General features: G+C 49.9%; 1 protein-coding gene across 26 annotated transcripts in view; it reads left to right on the top strand.

Annotated features, from left to right (window-relative positions):
• The window catches only part of OSBP2 (oxysterol binding protein 2), a 219,976-nt gene that overhangs the window by 160,872 nt on the left and 33,681 nt on the right, over nt 1–25,423 (top strand). For all 26 annotated transcript variants that reach the window (XR_012418838.1, XM_065522271.1, XM_074003966.1 and 23 more), the window contains one exon: nt 21,776–22,029. Coding sequence is in view for 16 of the 26 variants with exons in the window: in XM_065522271.1 (XP_065378343.1) it covers nt 21,776–22,029 (254 nt within the window). In the remaining 10 variants the exon portion in view is untranslated. The remainder of the gene's footprint in view (nt 1–21,775; nt 22,030–25,423) is intronic.

Raw genomic sequence — 25,423 nt, 5'->3', positions numbered from 1 at the left:
TATAGTATACATACTGTTTTGCTCCTTGATCTTTTTCACTGACTATGTCTTAAAGACTTTTTTCATATTAGTATACAGAGGTCCATTAGATTCCCTAACAGCTACATAATATTCTGTTATATTCATTTTTCATAGTTTAAATAACCAGTATCTTTTTGAAGGGCATTTAGGATGTTTCCAGATGTTTTGCCGTTGCAAATAGTGCTTTTAGGATGTTTCATTCTAAAAAGTATCCTAAAAGCTATTGCAAACAGTGCTGAATGTTTCCATCCCAAAAACTATCCTAAAAGCTATTGCAAACAGTGCTGGAATGTACATTTGTATATATCAATATTTGGTCATGTGTATATCTGCATGTCTGTAGGAGAAATAACTAGAACTGGATCAGTAAATGGTTGTCCTTTTTTTTTCTTTTTAAATCAACCTTATTGAATTTAAATACAACAAAATGAACTGATTTTAACTGTTCTTTGAGTTTTGACATGTATATACCTGTGTAGCCACCACCCTAAAAAAAGATATAGAACATTTTAATCATCCCCAAAAGTTTTCTCTTACCTCTTTGCAGTCCATATCCCCCAACATCTTGCTTTAGATAGCAACTGATCTTTGTGCACTATAGTTTTACTTGTTCTAGAATTCCATTGTATGAAATCAAACAATAGGATGTGTGCCCTCTTTCATTATCATGCTTTTGAGGTTCATCCATGTTATGTAAATATGTAATTTGTTCATTTTTATTGCTAACTCATTTTCCGTAGTGTGAATATACCATAATTTTTCATCTGTTAATGGATGTTTGAGTTGTTTCAGTTTGGGGCTGCTATGAGCCATAAAACTCCTGTTAACATTTAAAATGCATGTATTTTCATGGACATATGTTTTCATTTCTCTTAGGTATATCTAGAAGTGGAATTATGGGTCATATTGTAAGTGTATATTTATCCTTATAAGAAATTGCCAGCTGGGTGCAGTGGCTCATGCCTGTAATCCTAGTACTTTGGGAGGCCAAGGCAGGGGAATCACTTGAGGCCAAGATTTTGAGACCAGCCTGGGCAACCTAACAATACTCCATCTCTACAAAAAAATTTAAAAATTAGCCAGGCATGGTGGTGCACGCCTGTAGTCCTAGCTACTCAGGAGGCTAAGGTGGGAGGATTGCTTGAGCCCAAGGAGATCAAGACTGTAGTGAGCTATGATCATGCCACTGCACTTCAGCCTGGGCAACAGAGTGAGACCCTATCTCAAAAAAAGAAAAGAAATAATTTAAAGAAAAGAAAAAGGAAACTGCCACACTTTGTTTTCCAAAGTGATTGTACCATTTTACATCCCCACCAGCAAGGTATGAGAATTCTGTTGTCCTGCATCCAGCCAACCTGGTATTGTTAGTCTTTTTAAGTTCACATCTTGCTGTAGGCATCTAATGGTATCTCATTATGGTTTTAATTTATATTTCTCTAGTTACTAATGATATTGAGCATCTTTTCATGTTCTTATTGGTCATTTATGTATCTTCTTTTGTAAAACACCTTTTCAGATATTTTGCTTTTCAGATATAGGAGGGTGATGTTTGCCTTATTATGCATTTGTAGTTTTCTACATATTGTGAATACAAGTTATCAGGAACATATATTGGGAAAAATTTCTCCTGTGGTTTACCTTTTCGTTTTTTAATGGTATCTTTCTGAGATCATAGGATTTTAATTTTGATGAAATCTACTTATCAGATATTTCTATTACAATTAGTGCTTTTTGTGTTCTAAGAAATTTTTGCCTACCTAAAGATAGTGCTATGTTTTCTTCTAGATGTTTTATAGTTTTAACCTTTACATCTAGGTTAATGTTCCATTTTGATTCAGTTTTTGTGTATGGGGTGACATAGTTGTCAAGGTTACTTTTTGCCATATGTATATTTAGTTGTTCAAGTACTATTTTTTAAATGAAGCTTATTCCTCATTGACTTACCTTGACGGCTTTATTGAAATTCAGTTGATCAGGCCGAGCACAGTGGCTCACACTTGTAATCACAGCACTTTGGGAGGCCGAGGCAGGTGAGTCATTTGAGTTCAGGAGTTCAAGACCAGCCTAGCCAACATGGTGAAACCCCGTCTCTACTAAAAATACAAAAAGATTAGCTGGGTGTGGTGCTGTGCGCCTGTAGGCCCAGCTACTCAGGAGGCTGAGACAGGAGAATCGCTTAAAACCCAGGAGGCAGAGGTTGCAGTGAGCTGAGATCGCACCACTGCACTCCAGCCTGGGTGACAGAGCTAGACTCTGTCTCAAAAAAAAAAAAAAAAAAAAAAAATGCAGTTGATCACATATGTGCAGGTCTATTTCTGAACTCTGCTATGTTCCATTATAAGTCCATACTTAAGCCACTACTACACTGCCTTGATTATTTTAGTTGTATAGTAAATCATGTTAGTAGGTAATTTAAGTCCTCCAGCTTTGGTCTTGTTTTCCAAAACTGTTTTGGTTATTCTTCATCCTTTGATTATCTATATAATTTTTTTTTCTTTGAGACAGCATCTCACTCTGTCATCCAGGCTGGAGTACAGTGACGTGATCTCGGCTCACTGCAACCTCTGCCTCCTGGGTTCAAGTGATTCTCCTGCCTTAGCCTCCCAAGTAACTAGGATTGCAGGCACGTGCCATCATGCCTGGCTAATTTTGTATTTTTAATAGAGGCAGGGTTTCACCATGTTGGCCATGCTGGTCTTGAACTCCTGATCTCAAGTGATCCACCCACCTGGGCCTCCCAAAGTGCTGGGATTACAGGCATGAGGCATTGCACCTGGCCTGATTTTTCTATATAAATTTTAGAATTGGCTTGTCAATTTCAACAAAAAGTCTCCTGGGTTACTGAATGGGATTGCATTGAATCTATACATTAATATGTGGAGAACTGATATTTTAACAGTATTTAAGTTTCCAACCCATGAACTTGGTATATCGCTCCATTTATTTAGGTCTTTAATTTATCTTAGCCATGTGTTGCCTTTCACATATTTTGTTAAACTTATTTGTATTTACGGCTTTTGATGTCATTTTAAATGGTATTATTTTTATTTTTTATTATTGTTTTTTGAGACAGAGTCTCGCTGTGTTGCCCAGGCTGGAGTGCAGTGGCGTGATCTCAGCTCACTGCAACTTCCTCCTCCCAGGTTCATGTAATTCTCCTGCCTCAGCCTCCTGAGTAGCTGGAATTACAGGCACACGCCACCATACATGGATAATTTTTTTTTTTTTTTTTTTTTTTTTTAGTAGAGATGGGGTTTCATCGTGTTGGCCAGGCTTGTCTCAAGCTCCTGACCTCAAATAATCCGCCCAAAGTGCTGGGATTACAGGCATGAGCCACCACCGCACCTGGCCCAAATGGTATTATTTTTAAATGTTATTTTCCAGTTGTTCATTGCTAGTATTTTAGAAAAATGATTGTTATATATTGACCTTTTATTCCACGGTCTTTCTAAATTCACATTTTAGTTCAAGTGGCTTTTCTTTAGATTCCTTTAGGACTTTCTAACACGATGTGATCATGTTATCTGTAAGTAAAAGCTTTTTCATTTCTTCTTTTCTAACCCGTATGCTTTTGGTTTATTTTTCTTGCCTTATTGCACTGACTGGAACTTCTAGTATAATGTTGAGTAGAAGTAATAAGAGCAGACATGCCTTACTCTTGGTTTTAGGAATAGGGAAAAATTATTTTAGAGAAAATAGTTCAAATTTTCGTCATGAAGTATGATAACTGTAAGATTTTTATAGACGCCTTTTATAATGGTGAGGAAGTTCCTCCTTCTTCCTAGTTTTCTGTTTTTATCATGAATGCTTATTAAATTTTTAAAATGCATTTTTAGTATTTCTGTTTTTTAAATAATCTTACAGCCAGAAACTTTTTCAGTATTTATTGAATTTACATTTTTCTTAATACCATTAATATGAGTTGTATTTCAAATACCTTGCATGCCTGAGATAAACTCCACTTGTTCATAATGTGTTACCTTTTTTGCTAAATTCTGTTTGCTAATATTTTGTCAAGGACGTTTGCATCCATATTCATAAGGGTTTGGGGGCTTGTAGTTTTCTTGTGATGTCCTGCTTTTGCTTTCAGTGTAATATTGGCCTCATAAGATGATTGTGAATTGTTTCTACCCCCTATTTTCTGAAAAACTTTGGGTAAGAATTATATTATTTCTTCCTTAAACATTTGGTAGAACTTGCCAGTGGAACCATTTGGACCTGAGTTTTCTCTGAGAAAAAGGTTTTTAAATTGAGTTTCTTTATAAAGGGCTTATCTGATTTTTATTTCTTGTGTCATTTTTGGTAATTTGTTCTTTCAAGGAATTTTCCATTTAATCAAATGTTGAATTTATTGGTGTAACTTTTTTCATAATATCCTTATATCCTTTAATGTCAACAAGATCAATAATAATGTTCCTTCTTTCATTTCTATCATTGATAATTTGTATTTTCTTTATTTCTTGACTGTCCTAGCTAGAGGTTTATCAATTTTATTGATCTTTTCTTGTTTTTTTTTTATTTTTAATTAATTTATTTTTTTTTATTTTTGAGACGGAGTCTCGTTCTGTTGCTCAGGCTGGAGTGCAGTGGCACGATCTCGGCTCACTGCAAGCTCCACCTCCCAGGTTCACACCATTCTCCTGCCTTAGCCTCCTGAGTAGCTGGTACTACAGGTGCCCTGCACCACACCTAGCTAATTTTTTTGTATTTTTAGTAGAGACGGGGTTTCTCCTTGTTAGCCAGGATGGTTTCGATCTCCTCACCTCGTGATCCACCCGCCTCAGCCTCCCAAAGTGCTGGAATTACAGGTGTGAGCCACTGTGCCGGGCCGCGCCCGGCCTTGATCTTTTCGAAGAAAAGCTTCTCAAAGTATTTAGTTTAACTTTTTAAATTCTGTTTTTATTTTGATTTCTGCTTTTATCTCTATTCTACTCAGTTTGAATGTAATTTACTCCTCTTTTTCTAGCTTCCTAATGTAGAGGCTTGGATTATTAATTTTAAATCTTTCTTATTTTCCAAAAATAAATACATAAAGCTATGAATTTTCCTCCAAGCACTACCTTAGCTTCATTTCACACATTTTGATATGTTGTATTTTTTTATCTTTCATTTCCGAATGTTTTCTAATTTCCGGTTATTCAACCCATTGGCTATTGAAAAGTGTCTGGTTTAATTTCCATATATTCGGGGTTTTTTCCAGATATATTTTTGTTATTGTTGTCTAATGGTACTTCTTTCATGTCCAGAGGAGATACTCTTTATCATTTAAAATTTGAGAGTTGGTTTATGGCCCAGCATACATTCTGTGTTGGTGAATGTTTCATGTATCTTTGAAAAGAATGTGTGTATTCTGCCATTGCAGGATGTAGAGTTCTGTAAATGTCAATTAGGTCAATTCAGTTGATAAAGGAGGCTTGAAGATTTATGTGTTCTAAATCCATACTAGTTTTGTCTACTTCTATTAACTATATTGTATTGTAGTATTGAAACCCCTAACTATAATGTTAGATTTGTCTTTCTCCTTTTATTTCTGTTTTTGCTTCAAGTACCTTTAAACTCTGTCACGAGGCACGTGCACATTGAGGGGTTTGCGTCATCTTGATGAACTGACTCTTTTGTCATAGTGAAATTTTAAATATTATTTTCTAAAAATAAATTTTATCCCTGTCCAAAAATTTGCTTTCTAAAGTTAATAAGGCCACTCCAGCTCTCCTGTTTGCTGTTTGCATGGTGTTTCTTTTCCCAGTCTTTTACCCCATTTGTATCACTATATTTAAAGTGTATTTCTTGCAGAAAACATATGATTGGTTATTTTATCTATTTTTTAATATTTAAAGGAGTTTTATTCTTGTTAACATATAATGAATCTTGCTTTTTTTATCCAGTCTGATAGTCTCTGACTTTTAATTGAAGTGCTAAGACGATTTTAATGTAATTATTAAATCTATTTTGCTGTTTTGTCTCATCTACTTTTCATTTTTTTCCTCCCTTCCTGTTGTTTTCTCTCTTCTATTAGCTCATAAGCTATTCACCTCTTTTTTTTTTTTTTTTTTTTTTTTTGAGACAGTCTTGCTCTGTCACCCAGGCTGGAGTGCAATGGTGCAATCTCAGCTCCGCCTCCTGGGGGTTCAAGCGATTCTCCTGCCTCAGCCTCCCAAGTGGCTGGGATTACAGGTGCATGCCACCACGCCTGGCTAATTTTTTGTATTTTTAGTAGAGATGGGGTTTCACCATGTTAGCCAGGATTGTCTCCATCTCCTGACCTCATCATCCACTCGCCTTGGCCTCCCAAAGTGCAGGGATTACAGGTGTGAGCCACTGTGTCCGGCCTCACTTCTCTTTTCTTAGTAGTTGCTGTAGGGTTTACAGTATGCATTTTTAACTTACAGCAGTCTCCTTCCAAATAATTCACCACTTCAGCTGAACCCTAAAAAACTTAACAACAGTGTACTTCTGTTGTCTGTGCTGTGTCCTGTTTTGCTGTGTCATTGTGTGTACTGTGTCCTGTTTTACCTGTGATGGATGTAACTCTACAATATACTTTGTTTTCTTTATACAGTTTTTTTTAAATTTATTTTTTTGAGGCAGGGTCTCACTCTGTTGCCCAGGTTGGAGTGCAGTGGCATGATCTTGGTTCACTGCAACCTCCGCCTCCCAGATTCAAGTGATTCTTCTGCCTCAGCCTCCCAAGTAGCTGGAATTACAGGCACGCACCACCATGCCCAGATAATTTTTGAATTTTTAGTAGAGATGGGATTTCACCATGTTGGCCAGGGTGACCTCAAACTCCTGACCTCAGGTAATCCACCCGCCTCAGCCTCCCAAAGTGCTGGGATTACAGGTGTGAGCCAACACACCCACCCTACATGGTTATTTTTAAGTAACATTTAAAGTGAAAAAAAAAAAAAACCCCAGCATCTTTTATATTTACTCACGTATTTATCTTTCTCTCTTCTTGCCTTTGTCTAGATTTGAGCCTTTATTTGGTATCCTTTTCTTTCAGCTTGAAGAACTTCCTTTAACACCTCTTATGGAGTAAGTGTACTAGTCTGTTCTCACGCTGCTGATAAGGACATACCCAAGACTGGGTAATTTATAAAGGAAAGAGGTTTAGTTGACTCACAGTTCAGCATGGGTTGGGAGGCCTCAGGAAACTTACAATCATGGTGGAAGGGGAAGCAAACATCTCCTTCTTCACATAGCAGCAGCAAGGAGAAGAGCAGAGCGAAGTTGGGTGAAAGCCCATTATAAAACCATCAGATCGCATGGGAACTATCACGAGAATAGGATGGGGGAAACTGCTTGCATGATTCAATTATCTCCACCTGGTTCCTCCCACTACATGTGGGGATTATGGGAACTACAATTAAGGATGAGATGTGGATGGGGACACAGCCAAACCGTATCAGTAGGTCAGCTGGCAACAAATTCTCACAGGTTTTACTTGTCTGAAAATGTCTTTTTCTCCTTCATTTTGGAAGGGGCTTCTAACAAGCTATATAGTTCTAGGCTTTTTTCTTTCAGCAGAGTGAAGATGCTGTTCCTTTGTCTTCTGGCTTACACGCCCTACTGCCCTTGCCCATTCCTTCTCAGAATCCCAGAGCGAAAGGTGCCCACCAGATGACCACGGGCCGGCACCTTTACCTCACAGAACCTCAGCACCCTTAATGTTAAAGGAGGCCAGAAGGAGAGCCCACAGCACAGGAGTGTGGTTACCCCAGGGGGACTGTCTTGCCAAATACTTAATGAACAGTAAAGTGACTCTGTGCTGTCAGCAAGAATGGTAGCTGTTGCTGGTGCTGCGCAGGTCTCTGTCTTCAAGACCTGCTCTAAGAAAAGGGGCCTTTTATTCCAAGGCTCCAAGGCCCTCTGGTCCTAAGCAGCCTTTGATATTCCTCAGCACAGCCCTTCAAAGCCTCATGGCCCCCACTACATGCTAATCAGAGCTTGTCTCTTCTAGCGCTAGTAGGCCTGGGGCAAGGACACCAGAAAGTTCGCAGCCACAGGGTGACCTATTTAAGAGGAGGCCCATCCAGGCCATTATTGAGTTAATCTGAAATAGGTCTTAGGTGGAAACTTGGCCCAGAGTTGCTGGACCTCTGCAGACTGGTTGTAATTCAAGCCTGCCTGACTAGGAGAGTTCAGATTTTGCCAGGTCATTTTCAGCCATCATCATAGACGGCGTGGTATGTGCGTTGTTGGGTGTGTCCAGGTTTCTTCCTCATCCCTGTAGGCTATGTGAGGGGCCCCTGGGGAGTTGAGAGGAAGGTCCCAGCCAGGCTCTGGGGACCTGGCATTGCTTGAGCTTTGAGGATCCTCCTGTGGGCTGAGGGATCAGCTGTTGAGTAGTGGGGTCCTGAGAACTGGGCTAGAGAATCCGCTGGCATGGCCTGAGGTGGGCAGGTGGCCCCTACTCTAGCCCTGCTCTGAGATAAGGATCTTCTTTTCCTTCTTTTGCCCCCTACCCCTACACCCCTTCACCCCTCCATCTCTCCATTTCTGCCCCTTTTCCCTCCCTTGGCTTCACTGTGGCCTATCACCTCCACTATGCCTCCACACCAGAAGGTTCCTGAATCAGAATGTTCTGCCCGAGCACCAGCTCCTAGCCACTAGTCACTGAGACTTGGCAGTTGGAAACAGAGCCCTCCTTTTTTTTCCTTTTCTTTTCTTTTTTTTTTTTTTTTTTTTTGGAGACAGGGTCTTGCTCTGTAGCCCAGGTTGGAGTGATGTCACCTCACTGCAACCTCCTCCACCTCCCAGGTTCAAGCAATTCTCCTGCCTCAGCCTCCCGAGTAGCTGGGACTACAAGCATGCACCACCATGCCCGGCTAATTTTTGTATTTTTAGTAGAGACAGGGTTTTACCATGTTGATCAGGCCAGTCTCGAACTCCTGACCTCAAATGATCTGCCTGCCACAGCCCCCGAAAGTGCTGGGATTACAGGCGTGAGCCACTGTGCCCAGCCAAAAGCCCTTCATTTTTAAGGAACAATTATTCACCTTTAGGTTTTTGAAAAATACCATCATATCTTAGAATTTCTCATTTTCATTTCTTTCAGAAAATAGAAAAAAATTATGAATTTATAGTAAAAAATGTAACTGCCAAGAACCCAGAGAATGAAGCCTACTGGCCCCTCAGGAAGCAGCTGGCCTCCCAGTGGCTGGGTGCGGAGGTGACCCAAGCAAGGGGCTGTCAGGCTGGGGCTGACATTCTACATTTTCTCCCTCTCGAGGAACGGGACTGGCTTCAGTCCCACCTCATTTGTCTTTGGCTAAGCTCCTCTTAAGCAACTTCCTTCCTGAATGTGGTCTTTTCTGGAGCCTCATTATTTTGAGATTGATTTTTCTCCTTTGCAAAAACTGCTTGGATAGCTTTTCACCAAGCCATGCCCTGGAAGCTACCAGCCCACAGTAGTGATTGCAGCAGCCCTCCTGGCAGGGACCCTCTAGGCGATGGGGGTGACCACCCCCCCTCAGTCCAGCAGGCATGTGGGTGCAGGAGGTGGGATGAGGGAAGCAATGGTGGGCCTGGAGGGCTAGTGCTTGTGTTAGCAGCTGGGGCCTTGTTTACAGAGAAATGTGGGCTTGTTCCCTGGGAGCTCCTCCTTTTACAGGAGCAAACTCCAAGGCCCAGGGGAGGGCACCTGTGTGAAGTTACACAGCCTATTGGTGGACAGATGAATGCTTTAAGCTGAGAACCCCATTCTCTGCAGTGCATTTGAACGGGCAGGAAATAGTCACAACCGATATGGGACAGGTTGGCTGAGGTTATCTTGGCGAGAATCACTGGAGATTGTTTCTTTGCTACTTTGTGCTTTGCTTTTCTCTACAGAGCATTTTTATTTTTCTACCTTGAACGTGGGTCCATTTTATAGCCAAGTAACAATGGCCAATGCTTGTAGCCTCCTCATTGCGGGCCAGCCTCTGTGTTAAGCACTTTACAGGCATTAACCCATTTTACAGAAGAAGACTGAAGGTTAAGATGTTAAGTAATAACTGTGGGTCATGGGGTGGGAAATAAGGTGGGACTCCCAGGTCTGCTTGAGTCATGAAAGGGAAAGGCCTCTCTTACTTGGAGTAAACTAAGGAGGCCCCCTCATCCCCTATTCATTTAAGACACATGAATCTGCCTGTGGAGTAAGAGGTTTCCCCTCAGCAGGCACTGTGGGTCTCTTCCTTGCTCCCCGCGGAACTCGGCCAACCCAGCCTGTCAGTAAATGTTGCTGACAGGCCTCCTGGGGCACCTGCCCACTACACTGCAGCCAGAAGGGGCGGGAGGGTGTCCAGAGAAAGTGTGCCGGGGGAAACAGAGGATCTTTGCAGGCACTGCACAGCTAGGCCTGGCCAAGGGGGACCACTCATGGAGAGAATCACAAGATAATCCGGTTGTGATTCACTTCGTTTTTTACTCCTTTATTAGCTCAAGAGGCAGGGGCAGCAGAAAGAAAAACTCAAAACCTGTACTCTTCCTAACCCCACAGCACCCTTATCTTCATGGCAAATACCTGCACACTGCACAGTTTACAAAACCCTTTCTTGGTCAGGCATGGTGGTTCACACCTGTAATCCCAGTACTTTGGGAGGCTGAGGCAGGCAGATCACCTGAGGTCAGGAGTTAAAGACCAACCTGGCCAACGTGGTACAACCCCGTCTCTACTAAAAGTACGAAAATTAGCTAGGTGTGATGGCGGGTGCTTGTAATCCCAGCTACTCAGGAGGCTGAGGCAGGAGAATTGCTTGAACCCGGGAGATGGAGGTTGCAGTGAGCCAAGAGCGTGCCACTGCACTCCAGCCTGGGCGACAAGAGCGAGACACAGTCTCAATAATAATAACAATAATAGTAATAAGCTTTCCCATTCTGATATTTCTCGTGCCATCCATTCATCCAATAGGTTCCTATTTAGCACCTCCCATACACCCAGCTCCAGGCTGTGAGCGTCAACCAGGCAGATACAGCCCCCACCCCTTCGGGGCCCCATGGCTCCTAGTGGCAGAACCCTTTCCCCGCCAGAGCCCTCTGTCTCAGCTTGCGCTCCAACATTGATACCTAGAGGCAGCCGCATGTGGAAAATGGTTTAGTGTGATTACCAGGGCATCAGATGATTTCCAAGGAGAAGCCGCGGGGGCTGTCTCTAGGCCAGGAAAGTGGCATCCCATGCCAGTAGTTTCCAGTGACCTGCTCAACAGTCCTGGCACCTTCCGAGATCAGTGGCTTCTCCAGTGTGGGTCGCCAGATACTCACTTTAGAACAAAGTCCCTCTTACTCTGGCTTCGAGACAGGTGTTTGCATTGTGTCAAAGGAAATGCTCACATAGGCGGGTCTCTTCCTTGTCCACTAAAGGATCCTCCTCACTGGTCAGGGATCGCTGATCCTACAGCCATCAGCAGAGTGACCAGGTCTGCTGGTGCCTGGTGACTGGCTGGGAGAAGCTAGGCACCAGGCCGTGTGGCGAGCCCATTGGTAGGGCCAGTGGTTTCAGAGGAGCTGGGCTAGGAGATGGGCCAAGGGCAGCACCTCTCCACACCAACGAGGGTTGAAAAACAGGGCCTTCTACGGCCCAAAGAGCTGGTGCCATGGGAGGCCATGGCCTATAGCCAGGTGGAATATGGGGCAGCCGCTAACAAGGAACCAAATCCTAGAGACTGGGAAAAGCATGATGGGCCAGATGAAAAAGCAAAACACCAAACTGAATTTGTGTTATGTGGACAAAGGCTAGACTTCAATGTGGAACAAAGGAAAGTTTAATTTCCTGAGATGTCAGGACCCTCGGAGAGCTTTTTCCCTCTCCTTTGGTTACCCAGGAGGCAGCACGGAGCACTGGAGAGGGGGCCCTGGAGCCAGGATGCCTGGCCACTGCCCCCGGCCCCTCTCTGCAGAGCTGGGAGGCAGCACCTGGGCCATGAGGGACAAATGTAGAGCAATGGATGGAGGTGGAATTTGCTATTATGGGGTGTTAAAGCTGGCAGGACCTGAGGTAGCATCTAACCCAGTGGATCTTACCTTGGCTACAGCATTAAAGTCTCCTAGAGAATCTTTTTTATGATATTGATGCCCGAATCTTAAATTCAGTTCATTAGTTAAAAAAAAATATATATATATATATCCTTCTACCCGCAAGTTACCAGGCAGTCCCATCGCCCAGGAGGCTGAGCCTGCAGGCGGGAGTTTCTGGTTATATCTCGGAGCAGGTGGTGGGCAGGCAGATGGGTGGGTTGGGGTTTAGAGCGAGCCCTAGATAAGAGGAGGCTCTTGTCTAGAAACCAGCCAACCCAGGAAGCTAAGGCCTTGCTGAGAAGCAGGTGGACCGCTGGTCTTAACTGCAGGGGATCAGAGTAGGAAGAGGGAGCCCGAGTGCTTCAGCTCTGGGCCCCTTCCATGCTGTCACACAGGGCTCGGGGAGAAGCTGAGCATCTCGCCAGGCTCACTTCACACCGGAGGAGGGGGCTGCAGCCCCATGGCAGAAGCCCCAGGCAGCTTCCTGGGCCCAGCTGGCACAGGGTCTGTCCTTCATGCATCTGCTAGGCTGGGCCCGAGAACAGCTCTGTGGAAGTCCTGGCCTGGGCAGCCACCTCTCTACCTTGGGGTGAAACTCAAACCTGGACAGGGTGAGTGAGTGAGTCCACCACAGAGCTGGATCTAGGGCAGGCACCCTCATTCCTTTGAGACGACCCTGCGGAAACCCTGGTAGGGTGGAGGCTGTGGGTGGGCTGGGTGCTCTGCCGGCTGAAGGAAGCTGTGGGCAGCAGGCCGTCTTCAGCACCACGGCGGATGCCAGAATTGGAGCAGGCACCGCTATTTTGTGCTCCGTTTCTGCACCTGTGTGACTTTCCTAGCGTGGGCCTGGCTGCCCAATGCTGTCCATCATCCCAAGGACAGCCGAGCAAAGAATGCAGCTCTAGGTCACAGCCCTCTTCCGAGTGAGGAGCCGCCCTGGCTTGTCTCATGTGCCTCTATTGTTCACCCCTCATTTTGGTTCATGACTTTGACCATGTGCCCTGGTTCCCCCAGTGAAAGGGAAGGAGGGGAATTTCTTTATCCTCCGAGATTTGTGTGTGTTGAGCTCTCTAGCCAGCCCAGGGGTATTGGGAAGTGATTTCCCCTGAGAAGTCGTGAGACTCAGCCCCACAGAGACCAGCCTACAGATTCATGTTTATTTTATTATTATATATATTTTTTGAGACGGAGTCTCGCTCTGTCGCCCAGGCTGGAGTGCAGTGGCGCAATCTTGGCTCACGGCAAGCTCCGCCTCGCAGGTTCACGCCATTCTCATGCCTCAGCCTCCCGACTAGCTGGGACTACAGGCGCACGTCTCCATGCCTGGCTTATTTTTGTATTTTTAGTAGAGATGGGGTTTCACCGTGTTAGCCAGGATGGTCTCGATCTCCTGACCTCGTGATCCGCCCTCCTCGGCCTCCCAAAGTGCTGGGATTACAGGTGTGAGCCACCATGGCCAGCAGATTCATGTTTGATGGGGTTTCTGCTGCGGCAGCTCCGGTGAAATGGAAGCAAAGCCTGATATTTATATGGCAGGCCTGGGTGCCCCATCCCACAGGCCCCACCCTGGCCTTGGTTATAGGTGACCCTCATAGGGCGGAAGCCCTGCACCAGTCTCCTGGGGAAGTTGTCGGAGAGCCCAGATGTTGTCTCCTCAGCTTCCCACAATGCCCCAGGCACACTCAGCACTGGCTGCAGCAGGAGACGAGGGGGGAGGGGCTTACCGAGAGGCCCCGAGAACTGAGATGACCCTGGTGCTCTGGCTTGGGTTTTCCATCTGCCTGCCAGAGTTTCGTGATTTATTATTTTTTATTATCTGATTTTCCATCAGATTAGATCCTGACGTGCCTTCCAGCATCCTCGGGTTGAAATTCGGGGAGTCTCCAGCCGCCTGCCTCCTGTAGAGGAGCGGCGTCACTTGTCCAGTTACCCAGGGGTCTTTATTTTTTTAATGAATGATCCCTTTTGTGGCAGAAACTCCACAGGGCCCATTTTGGGTAAGGCAGATCTGTTATCCTTCTGGGTTCCCCAGTCAGGAAGGACTGGCGGTGCCTCAGGGGCGCTGCTCCTGCTCCCAGGGGCCCTCGCCACTTCTGTCTCCCACTTGCAGCTTCGGGGGGCTCAGGCTCCGAGCACTGGCCCATTCCACCTCTGTCCTGGGGCTCCTGCTCTTTCCTTTCCCTGGAGCGGCATCCTGCTCCTGTGCCACCCACCACTAAGTCATCATCCTGCACCAGCTGTAAAGCTGCCACCTCCTCCCAAAAGCCTTCTCAGAGCCCTACCTGCATCCTGAAGTCATCTCCCCAACTCTCACCCAGTGGTTCCTGTATGACCACTCCTGTGTCTGCTCAGAGGCTCCCTGTTCTTTTTTTTTTTTTTTTTTTTTTTTTTTTTTTTTTTTTTTTGAGACGGAGTCTCGCTCTGTTGCCCGGGCTGGAGTGCAGTGGCCGGATCTCAGCTCACTGCAAGCTCCGCCTCCCGGGTTCACGCCATTCTCCTGTCTCAGCCTCCTGAGTAGCTGGGACTATAGGCGCCCGCCACCTCGCCCGGCTAGTTTTTTGTATTTTTTAGTAGAGACAGGGTTTCACCATGTTAGCCAGGATGGTCTCGATCTCCTGACCTCGTGATCCGCCCGTCTCAGCCTCCCAAAGTGCTGGGATTACAGGCTTGAGCCACTGCGCCCGGCTACTCCCTGTTCTTTCAGAAGCTCATAGAAGACCTCTCAGACTCTCCTTCTCCATTGCCTGAGTGGGCAGAGCATTGGCAGCCATAGCCTGGAGGGAGGTGGGTCCTCCTCTGGTGCCACTCCAAGGCAGGGCTTCTGTTCCCCACCTGCCCACTCTAGGCCAGGCTGGAGGACACCAGCAGGCCAGGCTGGGCAGGGGGCCCACCTGGTCCCACAGCCCCTGGCCTAGCAGGCTGCTGTGGTCTCTTGGCCTCCAGGGCCATGGGGGTGGCAGGTGCCACTAGGCTGTCGGTAAAGATCAGCAGGCCAGGCACAGTGGCTCAAGCCTGTAATCCTGGCATTTTGGGAGACCGAGGCAGGCAGATCGCCTGAGGTCAGGAGTTCAAGACCAGCCTGGCCAATATGGTGAGACCCTGTCTCTACTAAAAATTCAGAAATTAGCTGGGCCTGCTGGCACATTCCTGTAATCTCAGCTACTCGGGAGACTGAGCAGGAGACTCACTTGAACCTGGGATGTGGAGGTTGCAGTGAGCTGAGATCGCGCCACTGCACTCCAACCTGGGCAATAGAGTGAGACTGTGTCTCAAAGAAAAAAAAAAAAAAAAGACTAGGCACAGTGGTTCATAGGCTGAGGCAGGTGGATCACAAGGTCAGGTGTTCGTGACCAGCCTGGCCAACCTAGTGAAACCCCATCTTTACTGAAAATACAAAAAACTAGCCAGGCATGGTGGCAGGCACCTGTAATACCAGCTACTCTGGAGGCTGAGGCAGGAGAATTGCTAGAACCTGAGAGGCGAAGGTTGCAATGAGCCGAGATTGCGCCACTGCACTCCAGCCGGGTGACAGTGCGAGACTCTGTCTCAAAAAAAAAAAAGCCTTGGGGTCTTGGGTGGGCTCCTAACTCTACATGCCACCCTTTCCTCTTCTGGGGGTGACACTTGCAGAATACATGTAACATGTGGAAACCACCCAACAGCTGGAAGTGCGGAGGAGGCAGTCACCCAGCAACCGGGCTGTTCATTCTCAAACATGGTGACGTCACTTGATATCCCCCGGACTCCAGCCCCAAGCGTTTTTCTCTGTTATCAGCATCTGGCTGATTGGATTCTGTGATCGGGCTCAGGCAGCTTAACAGCCCTCCCAAAATCTAAATCAAAGTCACCAAAGCTGCTGTAATTGAATGTTGGAGGCGCTAACCACACGGGCTGGGAATGGCTGTTTTCTGGCGAGGGTGCAGTGCCCCCACAGTCCACACTGGAAACTGACACCGTTGCACTGTTTCTCCTCAGAGCCCCCACGTGGGGGTGGAGTGTCTCTTTGCATAGCCAGACTGTGACAAAATAGGATGCATGCCCTGCTTGAAGTTGGTAGCGCTCAGGATGGAATGAACACCCTGCTCTGGGGGTCTGGAGACTTGTGATAGGAGTCCCCGAGAGCAGTGACCGCTTGAGGACGAGGTCATGGGCTGGAAAGTTTCCAGGGCTCAGGAACTAGGCCTTGCCCACTGCCAGTCCTGCCTACTTGAACTTAGCTCTGCAGAGAGGGGAGGGATAGCAGTGCCCGTCTCCATTAATCACACTGTGGGCCCGAGGGAGGTCCACGGGTCAGAGCGAATCCTGCAGGTGACTGACAGTTGGATATCAGCCCCCGGCACAGCAGCCCCTACACTGCACTGATGCAGGCACACCTGCTATGGGGAGTGGGGAGCAGGGCAAGGTTTCTCTTTCTTTGCTCCCCCCAGGGCCCTGCCTGGTCTGTGGACATGTAGGAGATGAACAAGTTCTGAGCCATGTCCTCAAAGAAGCCACCACGTTCTTTTTTTTTTTTTTTTTTTTGAAACGGAGTCTCTGTCGTCTAGGCTGGAGTGCAGTGGCACAATCTCAGCTTGCTATAACCTCTGCCTCCCAGATTCAAGCGATTCTCCTGCCTCAGCCTCTCGAGGAGCTGGGATTACAGGTGCCCACCACCATACCCAGCTAATTTTTGTATTTTTAGTAGAGATGGGGTTTCACCATGTTAGCCAGGCTGGTCTCAAACTCCTGACCTCAGGTGATCTGCCTGCCTCGGCCTCCCAAAGTGCTGGGATTACATCACATTCTTTTAAATATTTGGACACCCCAAATGTGACTCCAGTTAGCCAGAGGTTGGTGAAGGGGCCCAGTGCTGGGGAGCCCAAAGGAGGGAACCTGAGGGCCCCAGGCACTGCACCATTGAAGTGACCCACACTGGGGCTCTGGCAGAGGAGGAAAGAAAGACATCCCACAATGCCTGCGTGCAGTGCGGCACAGGAGTGCGAAAGTGCCCAAGTCAGCACCAAGGGTGCAGGGTCTCCGCATGTGGCACTGGGATGGGCTGAAGAACCAGGAAGGAGAAAGGATACAGGGCGCTGGTAGGTGCTGCTCCAGCCTTGCTGGACATGGGCTGTCTGAATGTCCTTCCCCACCCAGGACCCTGCGAGTGCTCCCAGCATCCTCCACCAGGCCCCTGCTCTTGCCACTCCCCACCCCCAGGCCCCACCGGCCTGTCCCCTGCCAGGACCCCTCTTAGCAGCACGTCCCCCAAAACTCGTCCAGCCAGCACTGGGTGTGGGTGCAGTGAGCGGGGTGAGTGCCATCCTTCCACCCTTCAGGGCTGCTCTCCTCTCCAGTGACATGTGAGGGGATGGGTCCCTGTTGGACATCTGTGCCTTAACCCTGGAGGAGCTCATGGGCAGGTGAGGGCAAAGTTAGTTCCCCCGAAATAAGCAAGCAGTGCACAGAGGGTGGCCACAGGGCTTCTGCCCTAATACCACCACTGGGTCACCTCCTTCCCAATCCATAACCAGCCTAGGCAGCCTTTCAGGTTCTTGGTTTCAAAAAGCTGCCCCCAACAGGGCTTCCCCAATGAGAAACTTGATCTGTTTTCCTCCAAAGATGAGAAAAAAGCTCCACTTCTAAAAATAGCCCACCTGGCTCCCCTGCACTAGATGTTTCCATGGCAACCCACTCCTTCCTAGGAGCCTCCCGATGATAGAAGGGTCCCAGCCCTGAGGGGGTACCCTGTGGCCTCCTTAGCCAGATCCACCTATTACAGGGGTCAAAGAGAGCCCTGAGTGGGGAACGGGGTGTGGGGGCACAGTAAACAAGGGCTCCCCTGGTTCCGAGCCTCTGTGATTTGAAGTAAACTCTAGATGGGCATGGTGGCTCACGCCTGTAATCCCAGCACTTTGGGAGGCTGAGGCAGGCGGATCACAGGTCAGGAGTTCAAGACCAGCCTGGCCAACATAGTAAAACCCCCTCTCTACTAAAAATACAAAAATTAGCCAGGCGTGGTAGTGCACACCTGTAATCCCAGCTACTCAGGAGGCTGAGGTGGGAGAATCGCTTGATCCTGGGAGGTAGAGGATGCAGTGAACCAAGATTGCGCCACTGCACTCCAGCCTAGGCGACAGCACAAGACTCTGTCTCAAAAAGCGGAAAAAAAAAAAATGTGTTGTTTCAAGCCATTGTCTTAATTTCCAGGGGCTGCCATAATAAATTACCACAGACAAGTGGCTTAAAACAACAGGAGATCATTCTCTCTCGGTTCTGAACTGAGACCTCTGGACTCAGGGTGGCCAGAGTTTACTAATGTGGAGGCCAAGCCCCCTCATTGTTCAGCTCTGCCTCTGCCTGGGCTTGGGGTGAGGCCCACACCCCTGTGCTCAGTGTGTGTCCCAGCATCCTTATCTTGCTGTGAGAACATGGGAGGTGGGTGACGCCACCTTCCTTGAGGGGTGGTGCGTGTGTGGGTACGCATGGGAGCGTGCCTGTGACAGGTCGTTCATGGCCTTGGAGCTGGGTGGGAGCCACCATCAGTGTGCCTGGGCTGGGTGCAGGGGTCCTTCCTGCCCAAGCCCACCCCTTCCGGGCCTCTCTGTCCCTCTCTCCGCCTGTGATTCCACCTGCCAGCAGTCTTGTCTTTCCCATGGACTGTGTCAACTGCCACATGCTCCCTTTTGCCAGAGGACAAAGGGCCAGGCTCCTTGGTCTGTGCCAGAAGCCCCTCACCTTCTCCCCTTTCCAACCTGCTCCTCTGTGTCCCACCCCCTACCCCCACCTTCTTCAAACCCTGCCTTCCTGTGTGTGACGCGCCAACCCCGGGAGGAATCCATGGGCCTAGACGGGCCCCGAAGCATTCATTCACTCGCTCACTCGTTCCCTCTCTTGTCCTACCCTCCCTCCTTCTCCTGATCTCTCCGTCCCTTTGAGGGGACCTCTCCCCGCCTGTCTCTGCAGAACAGACTGTGCTCGTGGGTAATCGCTGGCCCAAGTGCCTTCCCATCCTGCCCCAACAACATGGCCAGTGACTTGAGGCCAGAACAGCATGTCCCTGTGTCCCTGGGGACCTGAATTTGGACCTTAAGGGCTGCTTACTAAGGTGTACTGTTGAAAAGCAAGTTATACAGAAATGTGGCTACCTGCTTCCACCCGCCACACGGAAGGATGCTTATGGTTAGACTGACTGCGCCTCTCACCAGCTCTTGCTTACAGAGCAGGGGTCACATTTGGGCTGACCCGCATCTGCGTTGGGCATGCCCCGTTGAGGCCCTCCCCGTGTTGAGCCGGTGGCCATTCCGATGGATAGGGGGCTGGCCGTTCTGGTTATTAGATGTACTGAACCTGGGGAGATGACACGTGCCTCAGGCACAGGTGGTAAGAGCACAGGCTCTAAAGCCAGAGGCCTGGCTGCTCAGGAATCCCCTCACCTCGTGGCCCTGGGCAATTTCAACGCACCTTTCTGCTCCTAGATCTACCTCGCCGGGTCATTGCAGGCATTAACTGAGGCAGCGCCTCACCCACAGCCTGGCACCTGGAAAGGTGTGGTACACATCAGCCATTAGAGCCTTTCTAAGGCCGATCCAGAGAGAGGAAGACTTGTGAACAGACAGAGCTGGACTCAGATCCCAACCCTGCCCCTGAATAGCTGGCACTAAGCTGGTGGTTTGGCCTCTCGGAACCTGAATTTTCTTGCCTGCAGGGAGGGAAGAATAGTCACTGTCTACTGACCTCCACTGTGAGGCCCAGAGCAACAACTGACGGAGCCGTGGCCCAGACCCTGGCCCAGCCGGTGTGGCCTCCAGATGTCTGGGGGTCACAGTTGGGCTTCTGTGTGCAGACACACTGTGGCCTCTCAATGGCCTTGCCAGGGTAGGGACTGTCCCATCCCCAAGCAATAGATGAGGAAATCGAGACTCTGAGAGGTGAAGCCATGCTCGGGCCGCCTGTCTGGCCACTGTCTTCCTTCCGGGCTGCTGGGGCCTCCGTGAGAGGGGCAGGCGGTCATTTGAATAACAAGTTATTGTCATTTGGGGGCTGCCGTTGTGATGGGAGGCTCCCTGCCTCCTGGCTGGATGCTGGCCCAAGGCCCCTGTGGCCAGAGGGGGACAGGGTATGCCGTGGGCACCCTCCTCAGCTCCCCTTGGCTCAGGCCCCATACAGCTGGCTGGCCTGACCCTGCCATGGACACCATGTGTGACTCAGCCATGTCCACCTCCGTGTACCTTGCCTGCCGTGGGAAGAAACATTGTCTCACAATACGCATTCTTTTTCAAAAATATCTTAAATCTTGGGTTACAGATTTTCTTCATCTAAAAAAAGTTTTTTGCTGATTATTTCTAAACAAGGCATTTCAGAAACCCGTTGGCAGTTACAGGCTCTGGGACTCATGGGGTGGTGTGAGCCTCTTGGTGTGCTGTGGCCCTAGGCCAGCTGCCTCCTGCCCCACCTACTGTGATGCGCCACCCCACAGAGACACCCACAGCCCCATGCCCTTGGATGCAGGCTGGGTGGCAGGAAAGGGAGGTCAAAGGGCCCTGGGCAGCTGCGTGAGAGAGAGGTAAGAGGGGGCGTGGGAGCTGGCAGAGGGCACAGCCTGCCCCTCTCATGGAGGCCCCAGCAGCCCAAAAGGAAGAGGGTGGCCAGCCAGGCAGCGTGGGCATGACTTCACTTCTCAGAGCCTCAGTTTCCTCATCTGTCGCCTGGGGATGATCTGGTCCCTACCCTGCAAGGCCACTGAGAGGCCACAGCATGTCTGTACACAGAAGGCATTCCATCAGTGAGAATGGCTGTGTTCCTGCAGGGAGATCGGTGAAGGCAGGGACAGGGGAGCCTCAACTGTGACATGGGGTCTTTTAGTAGACTTTGTTTTTGTTTGTTGTTGTGTTTTGGGTTTTTTTGTTTTGTTTTTTGAAACAAGGTCTCATTCTGTTACACAGGCTGTAGTGCAGTGGCACGATCATGGCTCACTGTAGCCTTCACCTCCCTGGGCTCAGGTGATCCTCCCACCTCAGCCTCCTGGGTAGCTGGGACCACCAGCATATGCCACTATGCCTGGCTAATTTTTCTGTTTTTTGTAGAAGACAGGGTTTTGTCATGTTTCCCAGGTTCTTTTGGCAGAGTTTGGACAGAAGGTGGCATTGGGCTGGCCCTCAAAGGGGTGGGTGGGGTGGGACCTCTGGTGGGGGCAGGTATGAGAAGGTTCCAGGCAGTGGGGACATGGCGGGAAAGGCCCCAAACAGGAGTGCTCAAGCCTTTGCAGGGAACAGCGGACAGACTGGTGTGGCTGGGGGATGGGCATGATCAGAGAGCAAAGTGAGATTGACTGGGTGGGAGGGATTGGCTTGGGGTAGGCCTGCGACACCGAGAAAGGAGCTTGGGCTCCATTCTAGAGGCCTCTGTGCCCACAGAGCAGTCTCCACCTCGCCACCCAGCATAGCCCATCCTTCCCTGCACACCACAACATAGGGAGCTGGTGCCCTGCACGCAGGTGGGTGCCTGCAGTCCTGCGGCCTCCAAAGCCCAGTCCTGGCCCTGCCATTCAAGCTGGGCTCTCTTTACAGTCCTTCCCACTGACTCAGGTGGGCCCTTGCTCACCCCACCCTGGGAAAGCTGGGCCAGGCACCTCACCCTGGCCAGGAACAGGAATGGGCACCATCTCGGGGAGTGATGTTTTTTGAATGGTGCTATCCACCCTGCCCTGCTTGACCTGGCTGTGCAGACCTCTTGGTACCACGTCTGTTCGTAATGACCATAACAACTCTATTTTCTTCCACAGATGACTCTGGGGATGACGACGAGGCTACCACCCCAGCCGACAAGAACGAGCTGCACCACACCCTGAAGAATCTTTCCCTGAAGTTAGATGACCTCAGCACATGCAATGACCTCATCGCCAAGCACGGCGCCGCGCTCCAGCGCTCCCTGACGGAGCTGGACGGCCTCAAGATCCCATCCGAGAGTGGGGAGAAGCTGAAGGTGGTGAACGAGCGGGCCACCCTCTTCCGCATCACATCCAATGCTATGATCAACGTGAGTACCCGCCCCCACCACCGCCCTGGCACGGGGCTCCCTGGCTCCAGCCCCGGGGTCCCTGAGCAGGTGACCAGGGGTGCTTGAAGCGTCAGCATTCCATTTCCTGCGGTTCCACGGTGTTTCCCAAAGCCAGCGCCCCCCCCCAGCTAGCTTCCGGGTTCTCAAATCATCTCCTTCACTCGGCCGTTGTTGGGCAAGGACATTCTTCTTCACTGTCTGGAGGAAACTGGAGTTGGGTGTGGACTCTGGTACAGTCTGCAGTTACTTCATGCCTCGATAAGGAAGGTCGGGGCCCCAAGTTGAGTAGCTAGCCCAGTGGGTCAGTTCTGCCCACACAGTAGGGACACAGCTGCCACACTGGCCCTCAGTGGCTGCTACTCCTCCTCCCTGGGTTCACTTCCCAGATGCAGTGGGAGCAGACGCCGTGCACAACAAGGGAGGGTGTGTGGTGGGGGCTGCTGTCGAGGGCTCCCTGAGCTAGAAAAGCCTCAGAGCTGAGCCTGCGGAGGTCGTGCCAACCTGATGGTAGACGAAGTGGGTAACCGCAGTTGTAAACTAAGCAGCCCCGCCGTGGGAGTCAGCCGCTCACCCCGGTCTGGAAACCACACGGCTATGACTGGGAGCCACGAGGGTGTCTCGATGGTGATAGGAGGATAGTGCTTGGCCCTGCTTCCCTCTTTCTGTCTGGGGAGTGTTCCCCAGAAGTGTGCGTGCTCCTCCAGGCCTCTACCCTCCAGACACAAGTCTGACTGCGACAGCCTCCTCCCAGGACAGTCCCACAGGGTGGTACATCTAGGCCAGGGGTGCAGTTCTAGGAGCTTGGGGTGGCCTGCTGTGGGAGTAAGGAGACCAGAGCAGAGGAGCTGTGCAGAAATGGAGGCTGCTACAGAGGAAGAAGTGAGGTCCAGAGAAGGGGGTTCAGGAGAGCCATCTTGCTGGCTGGGGACAGTGGGCAGTGCTTGTGCCTGGGTGAGCTCCAGCTGGGGGACCCAGCCCCCAAACTAGGAGGTTAGACCAAGGCCGGACTGGGAGCTGGGACCAAGCTCCAGGCCCCACAAGAAATGCAAGGGCAGGGTGGGAAGATAGAGGCTAGAGCTCACTGCAGGCCAAGAGCCCAGGCTAAACCCTGGGCATCCAAGACCTGCCCCAAGCCTGCTTCACTGGCCTGTTGGCAGCATGATTGTGGGGTGGGAGGGCCACCCCACCACCCACACCTGCCCAGATATGCTCAGGCTTGGAGTACCCAAATGCAGCCTTGGGAATCCCACCCTGGGGCCTGAGGCTGGGCGAGGTGTGCCCACCTTCCCGGCTGCTGGGAAACTCAGCGTGCAGGTGCCCACCCGCCTCAGCTCAGCAGATGTGTGCGCCTTCTCCATCCCAGATCCCACAGTGCTGGGGGGTAGGGTGTAGTTGGCCCCATGTGCCAAGGATGGTGAGAGGCTGCTGGGCCACCCTGCATGTTGGCCCCATTGTCACCTGCACTGTTTTCCTACGTCCACCCTCTCAGGCCCAGTGTCCTCCTTACAGCCCACAGACCAGATTATGCTGTACTTCTACCAGGGACACACACACATGGGAAGCACTGAATGACATAATAATGTGTTTGTATTTCCCTGTCCCTCCTAGAAGCCACCGCCGGAGGCTTCCCAGGCACTGCCTCCCCACCCGAGACCAAAACTGCTTTGTCTTGAGTAAGCAGTTTTGGCTTTTCCAAGATAATGAGCGTCTCAGCTGGCTGCCGTCTTGCACAGTCTTTTATCAGACATGAGAGGCTCATCTGTGTTTACAAAGCCATCAAAACAGCTCCAAGTCTAAGTGCCTAATGAATTGTTTTATGAGAAGCACAACCCCCTGGGGTTGGTCACGATTCCTTTCTGCAGCTCCAGCATCCGGGGAACATGGCGGCAGAGTCAGCCCTAAGTGACGGAAGCTGTGCCCTGGGCTGGGTTCTGCCAAACCTGTTGGTGTTAGCCTGCCATGAGGGCCCCTCCCCAAGCTCCTGCTGTGAAATCAGGGGCAGGGAGGGCAGGAGTGCGGTGCTGCCCCGACAGACTGTGCCTGTAGCCCAGGCTAGCCCAGAGGCTCGTGTTTCCCCTGGGGACCCTTCCTGACAGCCACTCCTCGCTTAGCAGGAACTGGGGCAGTTCTGGAAAGGCTGTTTACATAGCTCTCAGACATCAAGGGTTCAGCCCCCACTGTGTGCAAAGGAGCCATGTAGGCAAAGCCAGCGGCTTGCCTGAAGGTCATGGGACACATGCGTCCCCACCCCTGGCCGGGCCATGGCTTCAGCACCTGTTAGGAGAAGGTGTTGGACCAGGGCTCTGTAACTAGGACATCCATGCTGCTCCCACCTCCAAACTTCCAGGGAGCCTATTCAGGTACCAAACCACTTACTCCTTCCAACAGCCTGGTTAGCACCTGTGAAGGATTGTTAGTGTCAGCGTGGAAACTGAGGCTCAGGGAAGTCACCTGAGCTGCTCAGCATAACCCAGCTGGTAGGTGGCCATGCCAAGATGCAAACCCAGGTCTGTGTGGCCTGCAAGAAAAGTGATGGCCTTCCTCTCGTTCCCTCAGGGAGGTAAGGGTGACCTCCTTGGAGAATTGCAGAGGCCCCCTCCTGCGGTGGTTACATGCCAAGGCCAGGACACGGGGCAGCCTCACCTTCACCCTGGGCAGGATCCCAACCTCAAAGATCTCTGTAAGTCCCTGGAGTGTCTTACCTTTCAGCTTCAAATTCTGTGGTAACCGTGGCTGCAGCCCCACCAGGGCCCCTCCTGGGAAGCCAGGGACTTGGATATGGAAGCCACACACCGCGGTCCCCACAAGGTAGAAATCATCACCCCCAATTCTCCCGATCTCACAGTGAGAGGGAGCTGCTGCTCCCACTGTGGGGACCCCACTGCATCTCCATCCCTCTCCCCAGCCCTGCCCTGACTGTGATGTGTGCAGGGATGCTCCCAGCAGCGCCCATGCCTGCATTGGGGAAATCTCTACTGCCACTGGCTCCTCGGACAGGGCAGACCCTCCTCCTGGTGAAATGCTGTGTGTTTTCCATCTTGTGGGCTCTGATTGAGCCGGATCATAGAAGTAGAGCCTAAAATGAGGGACGGCTGGCCAGACAAAGCCCACATGGAGGGTGTCCTTTGTCCTTCAGGGCACACTGGGGCAGGCAGCTCTCTTCCTACAAGGATAGGCTGGCTGCTCCATCTTCACTTTTCTCTAAGACCACAAAGAATCTGGGGTTGTTCCGGTTTCAGGAGAAAAGTTAGGGTGGTTGGGTGTAGTGACTTATAATCCCAACATTTTGGGAGACTGAGGTGGGCAGATCACTTGAGGCCAGGAGTTCAAGACCAGCATGGCCAACATGGTGAAACCCCGTCTCTACTAAAAA

This window comes from Macaca fascicularis, chromosome 10, assembly GCF_037993035.2.
Source record: "Macaca fascicularis isolate 582-1 chromosome 10, T2T-MFA8v1.1".
In the NCBI taxonomy this organism is placed as follows: Eukaryota; Metazoa; Chordata; class Mammalia; order Primates; family Cercopithecidae; genus Macaca; species Macaca fascicularis.
This window is presented reverse-complemented; position numbering and strand designations above follow the sequence as displayed.